Below are 18,516 nucleotides of genomic sequence, written 5' to 3'. Positions count from 1 at the left end.
GGCAGATAGCTCTTTCCATGGGCTTTGGAGGGGATCTGGGGGCAACACGTGCAGGCCTGATTCAGGGTGGGGGTGTCTGATCCTTCTGAGCCTCATGGGAGTGACTCCTCACTACCTTGAAGTGGATTGCGCAGCTCACACAGTAGTGTTGTTTCACATACAGTTATAGCAGTTGAAGATGCTGGCCTTGGAGATGTCCCTGACAGCCGCGGCTGCCGTGATGTTGTGGATGATGCACTTCCTGATGGCCTTGCCCTTGGGCACACAGCGGGTACGGTTGGTGCAGTGGATGGGCTGCAGGTGGCCAGGCCCTTCTTGGCACGCCCCCCCATTATTCCTCCTCTTTTTGGTCATCTTGGAAGCCAGGAACTGAAAAAAGCCCCTGCCTTGTTCTAATGCTTCAGGACAATTTTCTTTAATTATTTCTTGTATTATTGTATCAGGATTCATTTTTTGATCGTAACTTTCAGTTACTCTGATAGTTTTATATTGTCTCTTCTTGATCTATTCTCCAAATCTGTTGTTTTTCTTATAAGATGTTTTACTTTCTCTTCTATTTTTTCATTATTCACATTTTGTTTAATTATTTCTTGATCTCTTATAATTTCACTGGCTTCAGTTTGCCCAATTCTAATTTTCAAGGTGTCATTTTCCTCCTTAAGATTCTGGATCTCCTTTTCTAATTGGTTAACTTTCCTTTCATAACCTTCTTGTTTTTCTTGGATTATTTTTATTTTTTTTTTAGTTTTTCCTCCATCTCTGTCATTTGATTTTTTTTTTTTTTGCTTTTTGGCAGGGCAATCGGGGTTAAGTGACTTGCCCAAGGTCACACAGCTAGTACATGTGTCAAGTATCTGAGGCCGGATTTGAACTCAGGTCCTCCTGACTCCAGGGCCGGTGCTCTACTCACTACACCACCTAGCTGCCCCCTGTCATTTGCTTTTTAAAGTCTTAAATCTTTACATCTTAAATCTTTAAAGTTAAGTCTTACATCTTTAACATCTAAAGTCTTAGCATGCTTTTTAAACGGTCTTCTAGAAAATACATTTTATTTTAAGGGTCAGTTATGGCCTTTGTGTCTTTATTTCAAGGATTTTATATGTCTTGATAACAAAGAGTGGACTAGGTAGAGGGTAGAAGTGGGAGTGGAAAGAAAAAAGGAAGATGGAATATATATATGCATATTTATTACATATATGGTTACTTCAATAGAAAGTAAGATCTAATTCATTTGTTAATTTTGTCAACTGGCATTTGTCATTAACTCTAGCTTCATATCTAATACAGTGATAATTTTGCATCTTACAAAATAGCTGACATTTAAATAGCACTTTACAACATATAAAGTGCTTTGGATAATTTCACTTAATGGTCATAATTATTTAAGATAAATAGCATATTATTATCCCCATCTTCCTGACGAGGAAACTGAAATTCAGAGGTTGTGACTTGCTCAGGATCACATATATTAGCTCGTAAGAGATGACCGAATTTGGGTCTGGAGGCTCTAAATTTAGTGGGGTTTTTCCACACTCTTTCCTGGAGTACCTTCTGAATTATCAAGAGATGACATTTTCATATTAGATTTGGGGTTAAGTGTACTTTGTGGGCACAGCTAGGTGGTGCAGTGGATAGAACACTGGGCACGTTACTTAACCTTTGTTTGCCTCTGTTTCCTCATCTGTAAAATGAACATAATAGTAGTACCTACCCCTCCCAGGGTTGTGAAGATAAAATGAGAAAATATTTCTAAAGCACTTAGCACAGTGCCTAACACATAGTTAATACTATATAAATATTATTACTATTATTATTTTATTACTGTATTCTTATTCTCTGTATATTACAAATTATATTACTAAATTATACTGTGTTAATAAACAATACAATATAATATAATTATATATGATCTATTATATAAATTAAGGGTACATAACATCTATTGGTTATTAATCCCTGACATAAACATATATACCTATATACAACACAGACGTGGGTGGCATAGTGGATTAGAGCATGGGGCCTGAAGTCAGACAGACTTATCTTCTCGAGTTCAAATCTGGTCTCAGACACTAACTGTGTGACCCTGGGCAAGTCATTTAACCCTGTTTGCCTCAGTTTCCTCATCTGTGAAATGAGCTAGAGAAGGAAATAGCAAAACACTCCAGTATCTTTGCCAGGAAAACCCCAAATGGGGTCAGGAAGAGTCAGATGACAAAACGACTGAACAACATCATATATGTATATATAAAAATAGATATAGGCATCTATAATTGTACATACACACACACACACACACATATATGTATTTGTGGTGTATCTATAAAATAATGAGATTGGTTTTCATTCTGCCTTGTAGTGATGATCTCATGATTCAATACCACTCTTCAGTATAAACTAATCCTAACTTATTAACCAGAATACCCCATTTCTTGAGCATTTGAAGATAACAAAAGCTTTGTTAAACTGTACCAATAGGGCACGCTTAAAATAATTTTCTATAGCCATCTGGCAATAATTATTTTTCACTGAATGTGTGGAAAACTAGCACAGACTTTTCAAAGCATGGAAGTATTATTTCCAGTAGAGTTGGTTCACCTTCAAGCCTATTTCTAATATTCAGATTCTACCACGCAGGTTCCCCACCTCCCACTTCTACCTCTGTGGTGCTGAGAACAATGGCCCATTTTCATCCCAGGGTGGGGACCAGTGTTTGTCTGCTACAGAGGAGTGATATGCTTCTCCAGGAGAGTAGGGTTATGCTATATATATTTATACATAAGAGAAATCCTCTTAAGACAAGTTAGAATAAAGAAGGTATCAGGGAGGCTTAATGTAGGAGAGAAGGGGGGCTCTTAAATTGTTCCCAAAGACTTTGAAGTAATAGCTTGTGTTGAACAAGATAGATTGTACAGATTTCTAAGTACATTGCAGGTACTTAATTAATGTTCTTTGGTGTGAATTAACTGAGGAAATGTATTTATCATTCTGTCTTCATTTCATGTTTTTGCCAAATTGAGTCTAATCTCCAAAAAAAGAAAAATCCAAACCCCTTTTCCATTTTGGCTTTGGTCTCCTTCCGAGGTACCTGACGAATGCTTTAGAATACCCTGCGGATTGCCCTAGCACTGCATATCGGAAAGAGGATTTTTAGCACCAGGCACACAATCCAGCACCTTCACCCTAAGAGGTTTTTGTGGCCTCCGGCCGTTTGTTGAATGTGCGCTCTTGCATCACCGGAGCCTCCCCAAGCATCCGAGCGGTGCTGTCTCCACCTAGTGTTAGAATGCTGGTCCTACATGCAATGCTTTGGAAGTACTCCAGGAACCGGTTATCAGGGCGGAAATTTTACCCTGTTCCAAATGCTGTTCTAAATTAAAAGATGATGCCATTGTTTGAAGCAACCTGATTGTGACTCATTTGTTCTGACTTGAACTTAGCTCGTATCTCAGGGACTGCAGGAGATATGGTGATGGCGCAACAAGGAATCCTTCTTTAGTTACTGTTTCCACTTAGCAAAATGTAACAGAACTATGCACTAAGACAATAGAAATGAAACCACTCTGCGGATCCTGACGCCCCCGAGGACAGCCCCTCTTAATCTTTTTTTTCTATGTGTGTGTCGTGGACCCTTCTGGTGAAGCCTATGGACCTCTCTGAACAGTATCTTCAAATGCACAAGATAAAATATGCAGAATTAAAAAGGAAACCAATGATTTTGAAACCCATTTATTGAAATATTTTAAAAGGCCAATTACACTGAAATCCTGTAACCAAAATCTAAAAGAAGCCCAAGTTCTTGGACCCCAGGTCTAAAATGAGTGCCCTAAATTCCGTAAATGAAATAATTGCTTTTCATTTAGCCTACAAACTTTTCCTAAGCTGAAAAGCTTAATAGTTGAAAAAGCTATTTCATGCTAAATATAAGAGGGAAGGGAGGGAATTGACATTTATATAGCATCTACAGTGTGTGCCAGGCACAATGCTAAGTGCTTTACAAATATGATCTCATTTGGTCCTCATGACAACCCTTCGAGGTAGGTGCTGTGATTTTCATTTTACCATTTTGTATATATTTGTATATGTAAGAGACATCCTCTTACAACAAATTAGGATAAGAAGAGAGCAGGGAGGCATAGCAGGAGAGAAAGGGGCCCTTGAATTGTTCCCAAGGACCCTTAAAAGTACTAGATAGGCACAACAAATTTCTAAGCACATTACAAATATTATTTCATTTCATCAACCTTGCAAGGTAGGTACTGTTGTTAAACCCATTTTAAAGTTGAGGAAACTGAGGCAGACATAGGGGTCACACAGCTAACAAGTGTGTCTGAGGGCAGATTTGCACCCATGTCTTCATGACTCCACGCCCAATGTTCTTTCCACTGGACCACCGGGCAACTGTAAGAGAAAGCATTTGAAAAGAAAATAACTTCTCTTTTCTCATGAGTGTTGCAAAAGACCATATGATCCCTGTTTAAGGAGCAGAAATGGAGACTTGAATGTCTGATAAAAATACTGCCAAGCCTGAAATAGCTGATCAAGAAAATAGCCTGTATAGAAAGAAGGTGGGGGTGGGGAAATAAGAAACCACTATATATGCTATATACATATATATATATATATATATATATATATATATATATATATGCCATAGGTAGTGATTGATTTCCCTCTTGCTGCCTTTCTGTCCTTTTCTGCCCTCTTCCAAAATGGCTGGGACCAAGGGACGTTGGACCTGGAGAGGAGAGGACTTGAGTTCAAATCCTACCACAGATACTTATTAGCTATATGATTGAACAAGTCATAAACTGGGCCCCAGATTAGATTCAGTGGTCTCAAATGTCCTTTCCAGCTCAGTCATCTTATGTCTTACACACACATGCAACACATGCACATGTATCACATATGTGTGTATGCATGTAGGTTTACCAGAGTACGGATCTCAGGTAAAGTACTTTGTCTACTAAGGCAGCTCTTCCGCAACATATAGTTTAGGGAAATTCCTGAAGTCACTGAGAAAATAGGTCAAGTGACTTGCCCAGGGTTACAGAGCTAGTATGTGGCAGAAGCAGGATCTTCCTGGCTCCAAGGTCAGTTCTGTTATCTATCCCCTGTACCACCAGGCTGGCTCTGTTTATTTTTAAAAGTGAATTTCTTTCCAACCTTTAACATATTTGACCTCTAGTAAGTTTCTATTTCCTATAAAATAAAAATTGATTTGGTCTAATTTTCAACATTAATTCACCTTTTAATTAAAAATCCCAGTTTGTGGAATAAAATAGACTTATTCATCATAATGTAGCATATGGATTTCTTTCTTTATTTTAAAAAATATTCTGTTTTTTCTTTTGTTTCATCTTTTACTGTATAATAAACTTATAATCCATATGTTTAATTTCTCTCTATTTTCTCTCTGCTTTAATGGCATCTGTATTTTACCTTCTTAACCTTTCTGTTGTTTTCCCCATCTTTCCCCACTGAACTTCCCATTCTTTCTTATCTTTTTTCCATTTTAGGCTTTTGGATGTCTCCCTCAAACAAGTTCTCTAATATTTTTCTGGCTTCTGTTGTCCCATGTTCTCTCTTCCTCTCTCTTCCCCCCCCGCTCACTGTCTTATTCTTGGGGCTAAACAGTGAGCAGTAAGATTTCTTCTGGACTGGCCAGGCTCCCAGCTCCCTTCAGTTGCCATCTGGAGTTCTTCAGGACCCACCTGGCACCCTTCTGCTGCTTCCCCATGCTCCTGGCAATAAGATTATAGTGGGAGTAGAGATCATAGGATTGTTGACTCCTCTTTCTTTGCCCTTGAATCCCAGAAGGGAAAATGAATAAGAGGATCCATGGGACAATTTTATTATTGCTCTAAATCCCTGTAACACTACCTATCTCTGGGTTAGAACTCAAGTGCATAGGGACATCTTAAAACAAATGCGTTCCACTCCATCAATCCTTAAAAAAAATTCTGAGAATCTGTGGGAATTTAGTAAGCTAAACATCTTTCCTCATTACATAGCTATTTTATTGATCAATATGCTCCCCTAACAGAAGCTGGATAATACCTACCTAAATGAGCTCTCACCTTTTTTGGTCAGAGGCCAGATTGGCAACTTAATAGAAGAACTGATGCTCAGCTCTAGACAGTTGGTCACTGCTCATTCTTGACAGCTTGGGTACAGTCCTGAGCATGAGTCAATCTTAGAATCAGTATTTAGCAAGCTTGTACAGAATGGAGCTGTTCACAGAATTTTCCTCACTGTCAGTTTGGAGGAAGAAGGAAGGAATGGCCCTCATGTTGTCCTTTCTACTTGCAGAGGAGTCCTACTAATGTTACCTCTCATTCAGATTGCCCTTTAAGTGTGGCACAAGGTTCTGAAAGGTGACATCCAGTGTTGGCTGGTTTTTAGTTTTTAATTCTAATTTACTTGGACCCCAATTCTTCTACTTCTGGCAAATTGGGAGGCAATGCTACCATGTCACCAATGTTTACAATGTAAAACCCAGAAATAAGGCATAGCTAAGTAATTTTATTTTGAATGGGATTGGTGATGGTGAAAATAATATGCATCAGAGGCATGGATTATTGTAGAAATAAAGATCCTGTTAATATAAATATTATATAATATAATATAAATATTTGGTTATAATATCAGAGAGACTCTTTTGTTCCATTGTTGCTATTTGGTTTTGTTTTTGCTTTGATTTTAAACGTTAACCATGTAATCCTAAGATGTAACATGGAATAGTTCCCAACATTTTTTGGTCGGTGGACCCGTTTCAAAAACAAAAAAAGGGTTGTTAACCGCTGGAGAAATATAATATGCTACTTAGAATATCCTGCAATTATTTACTGCTAACAGTGTCTGTAAGGGATCTATCATTAGTGCCCTGGACTAGGGGTGGGGAACCTGTGGCCTCAAGGTCCTTAAGTGTGGTCCTTTTACTGAATTCAAACTTCACAGAAGAAATCCCCTTAATAAAAGCATTTCTTCTGTAAAACTTGGGCTCAGTCAGAAGGCCCCACTCGAGGACCTAGAAAGCTACATGTGGCCTCAAGGCTGAAGGTTCCCCACCCCTGCAGCCAGGACCATTGTTGTTGACCTGAAACGGCTTGTGAACCACTAACGGGCAACTGCTGAAGGACGGATAGAGACCTGGTCTTGGAGCTAGGATGCCCTGGGTTTAAATTCTGCCTATGACATATACTGATCATGTGCCATTGGGCAGCACATCATCTAACCTTTCATTGCCTTAGGATATATAGCAAAGAATGTGCCAACATACCTACTTGCATAGGTAGAAGGAGTTCCTCATCTGGGTCCAGCCCCTGGATCTCTATTGTATCATCATTTAGCTGGGTCAGCCTCCAGGGTCTTATCTGGTTTGACTCTCTGTCTTTAGCATGCAGCCTAGGGGCAGCTGGGTGGTGCAGTGGATAGAGAGCTGGACCTGGAGTCCTGGTAGACTTGAGTTCAAATTTGACCCCAGACACTTACTGGCTGTAGGACCCTGGGCAAATCACTTAACTTCTGCCTGCTTCGGTTTCCTCATCTGGAAGATGGGAGTGATAATAACCCCTACCTGCAAGGAATAGCATGTAGATCAATCGAGCTAATATTTGTAAAGCGCTTAGCACAGTGCCTGGTGCATGGGAGGTGCTATATAAATGCTAGCTATTATTATTTTTAATAATAATGATAACTTCAAACCATATGAAGCAGATTGTTGCCTCTGTTATTTTCCAAGATTTTCAAGGAGATTCTATTGCCTTTCTTGGTAGTGTCTTCTAGCATTCATTACACTTGGAGTGATAATCAAAAAGGACTAACAATTTTATGAAATTTAAACTCTTTTTTTTCTTGATTATTCTTCAAAAGAGAGTTGTTGCTGACTCATTAATGGCCCTTATCACCAGTCCTCTAAATGATCCTAGTTTTTTAATCTTCCTAAATTGCCAGTTGAAGTAGAACATCTGGGTGGTACAGTGTATGGGGGTGGGGTGAGGGAAGAGGGGGCCTACGTACTGCCTAGAGTCAGGAAAACATATCTTCCTGAGTTCAACTCTGGCCTCAGACATTTACTAGCTGTGAGACCCTGGGAAAGTTACTTAACCATATTTGCCTCATTTTCTTCATGCGTAAAATGAACTGGAGAAGGAAACGACAAACCAGCCTAGTATCTTCGCCAAGAAAACCACAAATGGGGTCATGAAGAGTCAGAAACGGGTCAACAGCAACAACAATAAAACTTTGAAATAAGATTTCCAATAATCTGTTGGGACTAGATCCACAATGAAATGACAGCTGTGCCTGTCTGTCTTCTATATAGCACTTAGCACAGGTGTTTAATAACTGTTTACTATTAATACAGTGATAAAGTAAGCTGATTTAATAACCTGACAACTTGAAGATTTTTTTTTATGTAAAGAGAGATTATCATGAGCTGTCTCTTCTCAGTCCTATAGCTTAAATGCCCTCAGAATCATTCTGTAACCTATCCTCTTTTGTCCCAGGCTCAGGGAAAGAGGAAGCTCTTCTTGTCCCAGCCAAGAACTCTACTTTTGCCCTTCATCTCATCCCTTCCTGTCTTCTTTGGGAACTTGCTCCTTTTCTCAATCTCCAGTCTCTATTCACTGGCTTCTTCCTGTTTCCTGCTAATATTCCTAGATATTGCCTATCTTTAAAAAGGGCAGTTAGGTGGTGAAGTGATCATCTTCCTGAGTTCAAATCTAGCCTGAAACACTTACTGGCTGTGTGACCTTGGACAAGTCACTTAACCCTGTTTGCCTCAGTTTCCTCATCTTTAAAATGAGCTGGAGAAGGAAATGGCAAACCAGTCCAGTATCTTTGCCAAGAAAACCCCAAATGGGGTCATGAAAAGTCAGACATGACTGAAAAACAACTGAATGACAAAAATACTTTAAAAACCTTCACTCGATCCTACCATCATCCCTTCAAGCAGTTATCCTGTATAACTTCTCCCCTTGATGGCCAAACTCCTAGAAGGGGTCAGCTTTACTCGTTCCTCTCATTTTTAACCTCCCACAGGCTTCTCAACCCCTTGCAATGTGTCTCTAACCCAGTCACTCATTGGTTCTCCCCAAGTTTGACAGCAGTCAATAAAATGCTAAATCCAATGGCCTCATTCTGTTCCACATAATCACACGATTTCACAGTTGGAAGGGACCTTAGGAGTTCTCCCTACAACATTCCTGGCAAACAGCCCTCCAGCCTCTGACTGAGGATCTGTACTTGTGGACGGCTCAATTTGTTAAGAAGTTTTTTTTTTCCCTGACAAAGCTAAATTTGCTTCTTTGAAGCTTCTACCTATTGATCCTGGTTCTGCCCTCTTGGGCCAAACAGTACAGGTCCAAAGCCTTTTTCACATGATACCCCTTCAAATAGTTGAAGAGAGCTGTGATGCCCCCACCCCGTTGTGATTTTCTCTTTTCCGGGCTAAATATTCCTAGTTCTTTCAACTGAACCTCATAGAACATGAACTTCAAGCTCTTGGCCATCTCAGTTCCCCTTGTTTTAATCTTCTGCTGATCTCTCTGGCCATTCAGCCAGCTCTGAATTGATCGAATTGTACTGCCTTCTAGTGCATGGATCTCCATTCTCCCCTTCCCACCCCATCATTAGGAGAAGATTGATTAAATTCTTTGCAAAAATGTAGATAAACTTTATCTGTAGCATTCCCTGATCTACTAGGACAGTAATCCTTTTTTTATTAATATTTTTTTATTTTTAGTTTACAACACATGATTTTACAACACCACATGATTTTGAGTTCCAGATTTTCTTCCCCCGCTCCCCCCTTCCCTTCCCAAGATGGCATGGAATCTGATATATCTTCTACATATAACTTTGCATTGAGTTTATTTACACAATAGTCAAGTTGTAAAGAAGAATTATGACCAATGGAATGAATCATGAGAAAGAAGAAACAAAACCAAAAAGAGACAAAAACAAAAACAAAAGAGAGAAAAAAACAAAAGAAAAAAAAGGAGAGCAAACAGTTTGCCTCAATCTGCATTCAGTCTCCATAGTTCTTTCTCTGGATGTAGATATCTCTCTCCATCATGAGTCTTTTGGAGTTGTCTTTGAACCCTGTATTGCTGAGAAAAGCGAGGTCTATCAAGGTAGTCATCACAGAATCCATTTATCTGTGGTTGTGTATAATGTTCTCCTGGCTCTGCTCCGCTCACTTAGCATTGTATCGTGTGGGTTTTTCCAGGTTATTATGAAGTCTGTATCTTCCCTATTTCTTATAGCACAATAGTATTCCATTACATTCATATACCACAACTTGTTCAGCCATTCCTCAATTGATGGGCATCCCCTTGATTTCCAATTCTTTGCCACCACAAAAAGAGCTGCTATAAATATTTTTGTACATACAGGCCCTTTTCCCACTTGTGTGATCTCTTTGGGACACAACCCTAGAAGTGGTATTACTGGGTCAAAGGGTATGAACATTTTTGTAGCCCTTTGGGCAAATCGGACAAATTGGACAGATTGCTCTCTAGAATGGCTGGATCTGTTCACAACTCCACCAGCAGTGTAACAGTGTTCCAATTTCCCCACATCTTCTCCAGCATTTATCATTTTCCTGTTTTGTCGTTTTAGCCAATCTGACGGGAGAAATGTGGTACCTAAGAGTTGTTTTGATTTGCATTTCTCTAATTAGTAGTGGTTTAGAGTATTTTTTCATATGCCTATAGATATTAGGACGGTAATCTTAACCAAAAAAGGCAATAAAACTTGTCTGATAGGACCTGTTCTTGACAAAACCATTCTGGCTGTGAGGATCACAGTTTCTGTCTGTAGATACTCATTAACCCTGTCTTTAATAATAAATTTTTAGAAGAATAGTGCTTCTAGAATAATTTTCTAGAATTTTGCCAGGAATAGGCATGAAGCTCTTTGGCCTATAGTTTTAAGCACTCTTTTGGAAAATCTGCAAAGCATTTGGTCCTTTTCAATTCCAATTATATCTCTCATCTTCTCTGTGATTTTTCAAATATCCCTAAGTTCTTTGACTATACAGAGTTCTCTAGTTCATCTGGGGGACTTGGATTCACCAAGGGCAGCTAGGCGCTCTATTACTATCTCCTTCTTTATCTAGGGCATAAGTGTGCTGGAGCCAGCTTTTTCCCTTCAGAAATCAGCAAACAGTACAAATCAAGGTTTTATTTATTGTTTTCATGATTGTCTAGACTTAAGAAAGTAATGGAGAAAATATTTATAATGCAGATTAAACTTAAAAGTATGTCCTACTTCACATTTTTCCCTCCTTTCGCTTGTGTCAGTTGCTATATATTTACCAGCATACCCCTGATCTAGGGTACTGGAATTGGTACCTAGGAGCCTTTTTTATTCTGTCCTTTCCCATCTCAAAGGTTATTCTTCTTGGCTACGAGGACAGAGCAAAATTAAGAATTGAGTAGCTCTGCTTTCTCTCTGATGTCATTTATAAACATGTCATCCACCCTTAGTCCTGGCCATTCTTTAATGCTCTTCTTCTCTCTTGAACAGCCAAAAAAACAAACAAAAAAAACCCCAATTTTTTTTTTTGTTGTTGTCCTTAGTTCATTTCAACAACTTTAGCGCATCCTAAAATTTAGATCTACTGATTGTATTCTTACCAGATCATGCCAGGCTTTCATATTCATTTTCTGGTACCTGACCTTTTAACATCTTCTTTATGTATTTTTAAAAAAGTCTTGAGATAATGCTTGTTCTTTTTCCTTATGGGTTTTTTTTTCAGTTTTTGTCTTCAAAATTTCATTTTTGAGAGTTTTCCATTTCTTCACTAAATCTCAGGTGCATGTCAGATCACACACACAGATGTCCTCTCCTCCATCACAATTCTAGAAGGGATCGGTCACTTCACTCCCACCTCCCAAAGTCCCTTAATTTCTACCCCAGCGGCCAGTTCCTTCTTAGTGACAATATTATGATCCAGATTCGAATCTTCCACTTGTTAGTTTCTCCACTTTTTGAGGGATGAAAGTATCATGAAGGAAAGCCAAGAAGTTATTAGCAGCTCTGCTTTCAGCAGAGAACGAAATGGCTAGCATATGTCTAGATAATCCAAGCCCCCCACCTCTGTCCCAGACTTGTGATGTATTTCCCAAACTTCTCATCTATTTTCTCTTTTTCAGGTGTCCTCTAGTAGTTTGTGATGACAAAGTTATTTTTGTTTTTCTCCTCCACCGATCTTTTCCCAGATATTCTTTGTGGTCATTTTGCTCTGGCTCCTAGATTTCCTTACCTTCTTAATGTACAGTGGTACCCTTTCTTCCCCAATCTACCATTTTTTTTAATCTCGTAAATAATATATTGGGACTAAAGTATATGTATGCAGAACCATACTTACATCTCTATAGAATTTGACACTATTCACCAGCCCTTCCTTCTGGATACCCAGGGAAGTGCCTTTGCTCTCTCCTGTTCTCCTTCTACCTGTGTGACCATTCCATCTTAGTCTCCTTTGCTACTATGTCCTTTTCTATCACCGTGGCTGTCCCTAGGGTTCTGTTCTGGGCCCTTTTCTTTTCAGTCCCTATGCCCTGTCTTCTGGTGATATCATCAACTCCCAGTTTTATTATATCTATGCAGATGGCTCCCATATCCATCCAACCATAGTCTTTCTCTCCGGGGCACCAGTCCTGTATCACCAGCTGCCTAGTGGACATTTCAAACTGGGCACCTAAACTCAGCATGTCCAAAACAACTTATTATCTTCCCTTTTTATTTATCCAAACTATTTTGTCACTATCTAAGCTTATAAAATATCTCCTTGGTAGTAGACTGCTATAGCACCAAATCTTTAGAGTAATTTGGGCAGTATTGTCATTTCTGCCATATTGGCAATGTGAGACTATTCCTTGGGAGATAAGTAAGGAGTGTCTCAGTGGGCATTCTGACCCATGACATGACTATGTGAGTTCCTAAGGGGAATGACTTTCCCAGCTGGAGACAGGGTGGTTCAGGAAAACTTTCTGGTGGCATTCAAATTGAGCTTTATACCATGGCTGAGACCTGAGCAGGTGAAGAGAGGTTAGGCCTTATAGGCCTAGGGAGCAGTGTGAGCAGAGGCACAGAGATGGAGAAGTAAAGGACATTTCACATTGGTTGACCTATTCATAGAATTTTTTAAAAAATACTTTTTATTGTAAACTTGATTACGGGCAGCTAGCTGGTGCCATGAGTAGAGCACTGGCCTTGGAGTCAGGAGGACCCGAGTTCAAATATGACCCCAGATACTTGACACATTTCCTACCTGTGTGACCTTGGGCAAGTCACTTAACCACTTAACCCCAATTACCCTGCCTTCCCCACTCCAAAAAAAAAACTTGATAAGAGAAAAGAATAATCATTCATATAGTACTTAAACTAAGTGCCAGGTGCAGTGCTAAGTACTTTACGAATTTACTTTACAAACATTACCTCATTTGAGCCTCACAACAGCTATTGTTGGCCCCATTTTACAGTTGAGGAAATTGAATCAGACAGAGATTAAGTGACTTGCCCAAGGTCACACAGCTAATAAGTATCTGGGGATGGATTTGAGCTTGGGTCTTCCTGACTCCAGGTCAGTGCTCTATCTATTGTGCCACCAAGCTGCCTCTCTATCATATGATAACTGTAAACATTTTGAAATATAAAGAACAGAAAAAGAGGATTGCATTTGAAACTACAAACTTCTGCTGTGCAGTTCATTTTAAACACACATATATTTGTGTATGTGTATGTGTCTGTGTGAATGTACACACACAATAATAACAAAACTGCCCAGCTTGTCTGTGTTCCCTTCTGAACTTTCTTCTCTTCTCTTCTATGTATTTTTAAAAAATGTTTCAGCGACACTCTTTTTTTTTTGCATCACTATTACTACCCATCAAGTACTCCTCGCTGTGAAACCAGTCCCCCTCCACATACATAGAGGCTCTCTCTTATAACTAATAAGTATAACCAAACAAAACAAATTCATACCCTGACCATGTATGAAAATGCATGGCTCATTCTGTACCTCTAGTCCATCACCTTTCTGCAAGGAGGTGGGAAGCACACTTCATTATTGTTCTTCTGAAATCATGTTTGGTTATTGTGTTGATCACAGTTCTTAAGTCATTCAGAGCTGTTTTCCTTTATATTGCTATAGTTGTTCATAGAGTTTTCATTTAAGGACTCCCAAATATTTAACTAACTTACACATGTATATGCATATAATTCACAGTAAATACATTAATATTTAACTAATTTATATAATATTTATATATTTGACTAGTGTACATAATATTTTATATATAGCTAATTTAATTTGTATGTTATATAATATTTAATGTATATACACACATACACAAATGCTTACGTGTATATATACATGTATGTGTGTATATTCATATACACACATACACGTATTAGCTTCACAACTTTAAGGATCCAAAAATCAATGTAGGTACTTTTTCCACTGAGGCAAATTTCAATATGTCTATAACTTAGTAAGTCAAATTCAAGATGTTTATTTGGAAAGGCAGACAATTTGCTCTTTCAAAGGTTTTTTTTTAAAAGTGACAAACTGATTTAGTTTTATTTTTCAGAGAAATCGGTACAATTATCAGATCATTAGGCTGCTGCCCGAGTGAAGGAGAACTGCACGATTTGATTGCAGAGGTAAGTAGCACTAAAAAGATTTTGCCTCAGAGATTTTTTTTAAGTCCTTAAAAATACTCGTCATGTGTGTAAGAGGCAGGGGAAGATCCTGGATTTGGAGTCAGAAGGCCTTGATTTGAGTTTCAGGTCAGCCAGGTATAAGCCATGTGACCTTGTGCAAATGACTTTGTCTACCTGACCCTCAGTTTACTTTTCTCCCTTAAAGAGCTGTAATGAAGATCATCTGAGATAACAAATTTAAAAAAATCTTTGTAAACTATGAATCATTATACAAATGTAAGCTATTGTTGTCTTGTAAATAAATATTTTTTTTAATAGCACACTTCCTTCCTTTTAGTAAGGGGAGGCCAAATTTAGAGAGGTCAACAGTAAAACTTTAAAATCAACAAATCAGTATTTGTTAAGCATTTACCATGTACTGAACACCATGCTAAGTGCTATTTGGATAAGGTACTTCTTGTCTTGGAAAAGATTACAGTACGTTTTGGGAGATAAGAGTAAAGTTCACATGAAATCAAAAGCAAATAATATGGTAGTATATAATTAAGAACTAAATTATGTGATGCGGACTAATTTCTATAGAAATTAGAAAAGCTTTGTGTTATAATTTAATTTGTTTTAAAATTATATATATGTATATGTATGTATATGCATGTGCATATGTATATACATCCACAACACACAACAGTATTCACTAAAACTATTGGATCTATTGGTTAAAAGGTAGAAAAGCAGATCAGTAGAATAAACTTTATAAGTAAGAATCAGACATCACTTAACTCAGTTAATCCAATATTCAACACATTTGAGAATATAAATTAGTGGGGGTGGGGGGGAAACTCCTTATTTGACAAGAGCTGCTGGGGAAACTGGAAAACAGTTTGACATAAATTAGGTTTAGACCATACATTACAGCATGTATAACAGTAAGTTCAAAATGGATACCTTACCTCAATATTAAAGGTCATACTGTAAAAAAATTGGAAAATAATAAGATTAAGTGACTTTTATAGCTGTGACTAAGGGATAAAATTCTTATCCAAATAAGGAGTAGAGACAATGACAAAAGATAAAATATATTATTTTGGTGCCTTGAAATTGAGAAGCTTTTGCATGAGTAGAATACAGCTAGAATAAGGAAGGAAGTGCCAGTTGAGAAGAAAATTTTTGCATACCTTTGATAAGGCCCTGATAGCCCCAATATATAGAGAACTAACAGATGTATAAGACTGAAACCCATTCTCCAATTGAAAAATGATAACAGCAATTTTTAAAAAGAATTGTAAACTGTATGATAACCATATGAATGATTGTTCCAAATTGCAAGTAGTAAGAGAAATGCAGGTACTTCCTGGTTATGCTTCTGGAACTCTGGGCTTTTAATTGGTGAATGTTCTCCCTATCTAGCTTGGACAAAGACCCATCCACCATGGTACGTCTTGGCCATCCTTATACCATACCACTGTGATCATGTCGGTCTTCCTCCCACACCCTCCAACTTCCTGGTCACCAATTCCTCATATGTTGACTTTCCTTATTCGTATTTAAAGTCCTTGAGGGCATGGTTGTACTTATATCCTTAGAGCTTAGCATAGTCCCTGGTACGTGGTAAGTATTGAATAAGTGTTTATTGGTTTACTTACTGACTTCCAGGACCTGGTTAAAGAGCCAGAAGATCTGAATTCAAGTTCCACCTCTGACATAGTGGCTGTGTGACCTTGGGCAAGTCACTTAACTTCTGAAAATGCTTTTAGAACTTAGGAACTATATATTTTAGTTAGTCAACAATCATTTATGTGTGTTAAACATAGTCCCAAAAACTAGGGATACAGAGAAAGATAAAATCAGTCCTTGCCCTCAGGGAGCTCACATTTTAATGTGGGAGTTTTGTTGTTCAGTCGTGTCTGACTCTTCATGACCCCATTTGGGATTTTCTTGGCAAAGATACTGGAGTGGTTTGTCATTTCCTTCTCCAGCTCATTTTAAAGATGAAGAAACTTTATGACTTGCCCAAGGTCACACAGCTAATAAATTTTGGAAGCTAGGTTTGAACTCATGAAGATGAGTTTTCCTGACTTCAGACCCGGCATTCTATCTACTGTGCCACCTAGCATCTTTGTGACTTAGTACCAGCTTGGTCACTGGCTGATGAATTTTTCAGCCGCAGTATGGCTCACAGACCTTTTTACTGAGTTCTAGTTAAAAACATTTCAATCTATGCCAAATGGCGGGAGTTGCCCCACAACAAAATCCCAGATTGCAATCCAGTTACCACAGGCCCTCAACCGAGATGTAATCCTCACCTCCTTACTCTCTCACCCCCCATATCCGAGCAGTTGTGAAGTCCTGTGGTTTCTACCTTCAAAACATCACTTGCACATGCCCTCTTCACTCCTTTGACATTTCTACCCCCAGGTATAGACCTCATCATTCTCATATGCCTGCAGACTATTGTGGTAGCCTACTAGTTGATCTCCCTGCATCAAGTCACTTTCCACTCCATCTTTCATGTAGCTGTCAAAGTGATAAAATTCGGGTCTAATCATATTACCATCCCCTCTCATAAACTGCAGTGGCTCCCTATTACCTCCCAAACCAACCATAAAATGGAAATTTTATCACTTTAATTCTCTGAATTATTTTTTATTTTATTGCATAAGTCTGTGGATTAATTGGGATACTGTTGTCATTTTTGCTATCTATCTGTCCATCGAACCTTGGATAGATTGATATATGGTGTGTCCCAAAACTCCTAGTGCATTTTGAAGTTATTATATTTTGCCATAACCAGCTGTGTGACCAAAGAAATGTCATTTAACTTCTCAGTGCCCCAGGCAACTCTCTTAAGACTATGTATTACAGATGTGTTAATTATCCATCCAATGGAGGAGGTTTCCATACTAGGAATACCCCACATCAATGAAAACACAGATTTGGATTTATGAAGAAAAATCTCACCAATTTTTAATTGTCTATTTCCTTCAAATTCCTTTATAATTTTTAAAATTTTTTTTTAATCCAGAAAAAGTCTTTTTCAAAGGGTTCAGTTCTGGATCATGGTCTTCCTCTCTATCCCAATCTATTCTCTTCTTTTGCAGGACTTCAGAATACACATTGATGTCTCCTTGTACAACCTGGCCTTCTAGTTCATCAACCCTCTGATGACCTAAATCTTTGTTATGCCTCGGCCTCCCCCAGGGATGATTATACCCTTTATAGTGGGCCAGGCCTGGCTCAGGCTGTACTGGTATCTCAGGTTCAACATTTGAATGATATGAAACACTTGTAGTTCATATATATCAGTTAACAAAAGAAGGCTGACATTCAGAGAAGGAGAGAGGATATTCGTTGAGGTTACAGCATGGATTCTGCTAAGCTCACCTGTCTTGTGCTCATGCTGTTCATGCTGCTGGTCTGAGGTCAGAAGAGCTGAGGGAAGAGCTAAGGCCCCTCCTGTCTTGCCTGTATTGTAGTTAGGTGGCCAGGAAGCTAAATCAGTGTCTTGAACCTTAGTTCCCCAAGCCAATTAAATCTCAAGCGTGGTTTTAATACTGCTTAAGGAAAAACTACCCTAACCTACGTGGGGCAGGGACTTGAGACATTGTTCCTACCATACTCTTGATCTCAACATCACTATGCTTGACCTTGCTGCACAGAACTATGACTCTATTCATAAAGCCCCAAACCATCTACCATCTACTTTCTTCTTTCTTCTTTGCTCCTATTCACACACTGCTGAACACTGCTGGAAAAAGTAGACCATGCCTTTTGGGTCGACTAGAATTTGTATTATTATCAAGTGGGTGGGTCCTCACAGTTGTAGGCAATCTTTTTTTT

At 38.6% G+C, this 18,516-nt stretch overlaps 1 protein-coding gene across 3 annotated transcripts in view; it reads left to right on the top strand.

Moving 5' to 3' along the window:
* The window catches only part of EFCAB2 (EF-hand calcium binding domain 2), a 104,613-nt gene that overhangs the window by 54,042 nt on the left and 32,055 nt on the right, over nt 1-18,516 (top strand). For all 3 annotated transcript variants that reach the window (XM_036756173.1, XM_036756172.1, XM_036756174.1), the window contains exon 3: nt 14,607-14,679. In XM_036756173.1, coding sequence (XP_036612068.1) covers nt 14,607-14,679 — 73 coding nt within the window. The remainder of the gene's footprint in view (nt 1-14,606; nt 14,680-18,516) is intronic.

Source organism: Trichosurus vulpecula, chromosome 4 (assembly GCF_011100635.1).
Source record: "Trichosurus vulpecula isolate mTriVul1 chromosome 4, mTriVul1.pri, whole genome shotgun sequence".
NCBI lineage: Eukaryota > Metazoa > Chordata > Mammalia > Diprotodontia > Phalangeridae > Trichosurus > Trichosurus vulpecula.
This window is presented reverse-complemented; position numbering and strand designations above follow the sequence as displayed.